This window comes from Centruroides vittatus, unplaced genomic scaffold, assembly GCF_030686945.1.
Source record: "Centruroides vittatus isolate TY-2023 unplaced genomic scaffold, ASM3068694v2 contig_1495, whole genome shotgun sequence".
NCBI classification, from domain to species: Eukaryota; Metazoa; Arthropoda; class Arachnida; order Scorpiones; family Buthidae; genus Centruroides; species Centruroides vittatus.
The window spans coordinates 1,286-6,771 of NW_027120925.1; the positions used below are offsets into that span (position 1 = coordinate 1,286).

At 29.5% G+C, this 5,486-nt stretch overlaps 1 protein-coding gene across 1 annotated transcript; it reads left to right on the forward strand.

The window, feature by feature from the left end:
• Nucleotides 1-836: 836 nt before the first annotated feature.
• On the forward strand, nucleotides 837-4,042 carry LOC136968525 (nucleolar protein 58-like). Its single transcript, XM_067262502.1, has 5 exons — nucleotides 837-933; nucleotides 1,553-1,689; nucleotides 2,512-2,576; nucleotides 3,355-3,486; nucleotides 3,600-4,042. The coding sequence occupies exons 1-5, from the start codon at nucleotides 889-891 to the stop codon at nucleotides 3,884-3,886; spliced, it is 666 nt and encodes a 221-aa protein (XP_067118603.1). The 5' UTR covers nucleotides 837-888; the 3' UTR covers nucleotides 3,887-4,042.
• Nucleotides 4,043-5,486: the final 1,444 nt, after the last annotated feature.

The window sequence follows — 5,486 nt, forward strand, 5'->3', positions numbered from 1 at the left end:
TGAGTTCGATAATGCTAACAATAGGGCGGCTGGGAAGCATAAACGGATTTTCGGAAAAAATTTCCTTAAATACGCCCGTGCAAGGCTCAGCTTCACCGCTTCTGGAGATTTTTCCCGAGTAAAGCCTAGTATTTCAAGTCATAAAATATTTTGTAAGATATATTACAAATATTACAGTTATTGCTGTGTGGTGAGGTCGTTTTGTTTCTTTTTACTGATTAATCATTTTGAAGTGAATTTTTCTAGCTAATTCAAAATTTTTGATACGTGTTATTATAATTGCATTTTTCCATTGAGTATATAATAAATTATTCGTATTCGTTTAATCATCTTAGCTTAATTCACCACACTACACCTTTTTGTGTTGCCGAGATAGTTTTATTGAAAAAACTAATTATTTGCTGAGCACGTATCTGTTTTATGTTTAAATCATCTAAGCTAAATATAGATTGAAGTGAAATCTTTATTAATGAGAAACTCGAATTTGAATCCTTCAAAACAACAGGCCGACTCTATCGTGATCATTTAGCTGTTAGAAACACTCGTAATATTCAAAATAATTTACTTAATTTCAGAACAGATATTATGAAAAACGCTTTAAAATAATAAAAACTAGATTTAAAATTTTTAATTAAAAATAATATTTCAATATTCGAAGTAAATTTTATAACTATAAAAGTATTTTAAAACCATCGTTTAATTTATACGAGTTGGTAATGGCTACTTTTAGGCTACTTCTTTAAATTGGTTAATGTAATCCGATAGCGATCTGGCAACATATCTTCGTTTGATTTTTTTTGTACAGTATCTACGTGTACCGCATTGCGTCGCTTTAGTTCCGAGTAGTAGAATACAAATGTAGACGTGACTTTTATATTTTGATTGAAAATGTTAGTTTTATTTGAATCTCTGGCAGAATATGCAATATTTAAGGTAAGAATCAAACAATACTTAAAACACTTTTAAAACTTGCCTTTCTTTTGTGTCGCTTTTGTATTATTGCACTTGTATTTGAAAGATAATTCACTAAAACAGTATAAGGTAAGCTAATTCCATTCAAATGTTTAAATTCGCTGAAACAGTCATATTTTACAACAGAAAAGCATACAAAGATTAAGCTAAGTGCCACACCCGTTCAAATTCCTAAGGCTACGTCCTACGTGGCAACGTCCAGCGATCCTGGCGGAAAGAATCTTTGTACGCCCTTCCAACCCAAGATCCTAGAGTATATTTAACTCTATTTATTTTAATATTAAATTCAGTTGTAATTCTTATAAGACTATGTTGAATACATTGTCTTTGACTATTATAAGTTTAGCTTTAACAAAAGACGTTTCATTAACCTTGTAATTATTCCTTACTTTTGTTTATCCTATTAAAAGAATTGCAGGAAAAAATATGTTTAAAATATACTGCGGTTCTTAATTAGAATCGCTTGATTTGAATATTAGAGAGAAGTTGTTAAAGTGTTGCAATGTAAAAAATTTAAAAGTTATTGTTAATTTTTTATAATTAATTGATTAAACACTGAATTTTTTTCTGTTCAAAATAGGATAAGTTGGATATAAACTGTGTTTCAAATACTAATGTTCAAGAATTAAGGAGTTGTATTAGATCACAAATGGATGGTTTAATTTCTGGTATACCAAGTAGTGAAATGGCAAAAATGACATTAGGTCTTGCTCACAGGTAAGTAAGAATTCATTTTTGTTTGAAACAATGTAGTTTTTTTGAAGAACAGTACACTCTTGACAGTTTAAATTATTGTGTAGGGCAATTCGGGTTAGAGCAGCGTTTCTCAATGTGAGCGATAATGCCTCCTTGTGGGCAGTCAGTAAATCTAAGGGGTGTTGGAGGCAGGGTACTGAAAGGTGACCAAAGGCAAAAGTTGGGGTCACTGACAGCCCTTCCCTTTCCTCTGTTAAACTAATAAGAGGAAACATTGCATTTAATAGTTTCCCCGATGTTGAGAACAATGTACGATAAGGGCACAAAGTGTGAGATTCATAGAAGTTTTCCTAAGAATATTTCCAATTCTTTCTCACACAAGAGAAAATGGGTTAGGGGGCATTGGGTATAACTTTATGGAACAAAGGGGGCGGTGGATCGAAAAAGTTTGAGAATCACTGGGTTAGAGGAATATAAAGCTAAGGGAATACAGACAAATACATACACTAGAAGTTTATCATATAATGCATTTGGTATGTAAAGTTATATTAAAATATATAGTGTGTATTAATTTTATAGATTCGTCATATTTTTTAAAAAATAATTATTTGATTTTTCTTTTTAATATTTATGGAAAGAAAGAGAAATGGGTTCAGATTAAGTAGAGAGTGGATTAGTGAGTGTATACAGTACATTATTTTCAATGATTAAAATATTACATACTGCAAATCGTGATGTTAATTTCTCGTCACTACCTCTGAGAATATATTCAAAGATTTATTTTTCTAAAAAGAAGAGGTTTGTAAACTGAAATATTTCTTTCTTGTTTTATTTTATGTACAGTTTGGCTCGTTACAAATTGAAATTCAGTCCCGATAAAGTTGACACAATGATCATTCAAGCTATTTGTAAGTATTTTTAAATCATAATACAATAATAATAAATTATTTATAAATTTATTTATTTCAAATGAAAGTGCTAGACACTTAAAGAGAAAAAAGTACAAGGTGGTTGTAGTTTAAGTTATTTTAGAATGGCAAATTATTGTTTTGGTATACAATAGTTACAATAGAACTTCTTAATTGTTTAAAGGATTTTAATTTGTATACAAAATTTATTAAAAGTGATTATTTCAATAAAAATTCATAAATAAATTCTAATAAATGTTAATAATCTAACAGTTAAATAGAAAGTGGAATGCATGAAATTCTCATTGTGTTATTTTAGACTTTATATATATACAAAGATATACAAATACAACCAATTTTTGATTGATTCATTTCCTGTATGTATGAGAAACTGTGTATGTATATAATATATGGTAAATATACTGTATGAAAAATATTTCATATGGCAGAAATTTCCTTATATTGACAGTGTATATTGTATTTCTATTATGAAAATTTTATCACAGTAACTTTTTAGTTTAAAATTTGTTATACAAAAATTTATTTTTCCCAATGTTAATGGCAAAGTCACAAAGATGATAAATGCCAACCTCATAACAGAATAAGGTAATCCACTATGAAAATACACCAGAGCAATAAGAGCAATGACAAACAATAAAGAGATTTATATTACATTTAATAATTCTTTAAAAGGTTTTTTTACATATAAATAAAATCAAATCTTTTAGATAATGTATTATTTCATCTAAAAACAGCTTGTGTCTGCTTTATATTCTAGCTCTTTTGGATGACCTTGACAAGGAACTTAATAATTATATGAGATGTAAGGAATGGTACAGTTGGCATTTTCCAGAATTATTGAAAATTATTACAGATAATACAGTTTATGTTCTAGCTGTTAAAGCTATAGGTAAGTTAAATTATGGAAATTGGTTATTTAAATTCATATCTTTCTTTTTTTAAAGTTAAAATTTTCATCTCTGTTGTATTAATTAGTAATTAATTTTTTAAATTCTTTTTTAGGTTTGCAAACTAATGCTGCAAGGTGTGACCTCTCGGAGTGCAACTATGCAGACACGAGCGAGCGAATTTTCCGAGCGAGTGAGAATATGTGGCGAGAAGAGATGATGAGGTTTTGCTCTCTCTGTTTCTCACTCTTGTTTATTACAACCACGGAGACGAGAGAGACAAACAGAGATCGTGAAATGTCATTGCCTCTTCTTGTAACATATTCTCGCTCTCTCGGAAAATTCGCTTGTTCGCATCTGCATAGTCACACCCTCAGATATTCTCAGCACTTTTTTGTGTAAACTTCTGTTTACACTCGTCGCAACTGTATGACTTTCCTCCTGTGTGTATTTTTTCATTGCTTTTCAAATGTTTAGTTTTGAAATTTTTCTTACAGTGTTTACATGAAAATTTCTTATGGTTCCTTTTATCTGCAATTAAAATATTAATTAAAACAATTTTTTTGTGTGTGTATATTATAATTTAATTTTCTGCAATCAGGACAATAATTTACCACTAATAATAATTAACTGAAAATAAAAATTTTTATATCTAAGAGCAGATTTCTGCATTAACACATGAAATCTAATTTTAAAGATGAAAAGTTTGAGTATAATAGTAGTTGAAAATATTCGTATATTACTAATATTTTCAACCACCAAGACAACAAATTAGAGTAAACAATTTATGTAAAACATTTTAAAAGTGTTTGTATATCTCAATGCAAGCATGGAGATATACAAACACTTTTAAAATTCTTTTTGCATTGATCAGACAGATCCTTATTTCTGTATTGAAGGAATGGATCTCTCTCCTGCTCGAGGAGCATCGATGTGTGATCCTTCCACACAGACAATGAGAGTGAGGATCTTTGGTATGCAGCAGTGTCCGGTGAGAACATCACAGGATACTCGATTAGTTGTATTAAAAGTAAAGCAGAATTCTTGGAAATGTGCCTTAAATTATTTTTAAACTGGTCCAAAATGTAGTAACCTAGAGCCCTACAAATATTTAGATCTGCTACTTGTAACCCAGCTTGCCATCCCAAAAATCTGCCATATGTTATGAGATAAGAAAAAAGCTACCATTAGTGAGGAGACAGCCAAAAATCTTACTGTGAAAGCAAAGGCGTATTCTCCAGACTAGAGTTGTTCTTCGTCTATTGTTCTGTAAAAGCAATTCAATGTAAACAAACGAGTTATTATATTACGGTTCAAACAGAATTTTTACTTTGAATTTCGAAATAAGAGAATTCCCTCAACACACACAAATATATCACCTGCCTGGATAAAAATAGTCAAGTACTAGCAGAATTTGAACTATCTGAGTTTGATTTAACCAGGATTTCCTGTATTAAGAATTAGAGCAAAATGTGCATTGTTTTAATTACTAATCAAATAAATTAATTTTAACCTTAATTAACACAAGAAATGAGTGCTGTAACAATTATTTATTGAAGAAAGTTTTACATATGGACATTGTATTTACACTAAAAATTTACGTATTGATATGAAATTTTAATAACGAAATTCATTAAGAAAAAAAGTGTGTTTCCAACAAACTTTAGATATACAGATGAAGTTTATGTATATAACAACAGAAAATTGCAATTAGAAAATTTTAGCAAATTCAAACACTTGACAAATGATTTTAATTTTAAAGTCAGTTTTCCGTTTACATATATCACAACTAAGGCTTTTCTCCCGTGTGTGTCCGAAGGTGTCTAATTAAGTTTCCTCTATATGTAAACTTCTGTTTACACTTGTCACAACTGTAAGGCTTTTCACCTGTATGGATTCTTTCATGAATTTCCAAACTTTGTTTAGTTTTTAAATTCTTATTGCAGTATTTACATGAAAATTTCTTTTGGCTCCTTCTCTCTGCAATTAAAAAATGGTTTGA

What these genes read in the sequence shown, in the direction of transcription:
- LOC136968525 (XM_067262502.1), top strand. Translation starts at nt 889, where the DNA reads ATGTTAGTTTTATTTGAATCTCTGGCAGAATATGCAATATTTAAG. An exon ending in CAGAATATGCAATATTTAAG is followed by an intron (nt 934 to 1,552) that starts GTAAGAATCAAA and finishes TGTTCAAAATAG; the next exon opens with GATAAGTTGGATATAAACTG. An exon ending in AATGATCATTCAAGCTATTT is followed by an intron (nt 2,577 to 3,354) that starts GTAAGTATTTTT and finishes TTTATATTCTAG; the next exon opens with CTCTTTTGGATGACCTTGAC.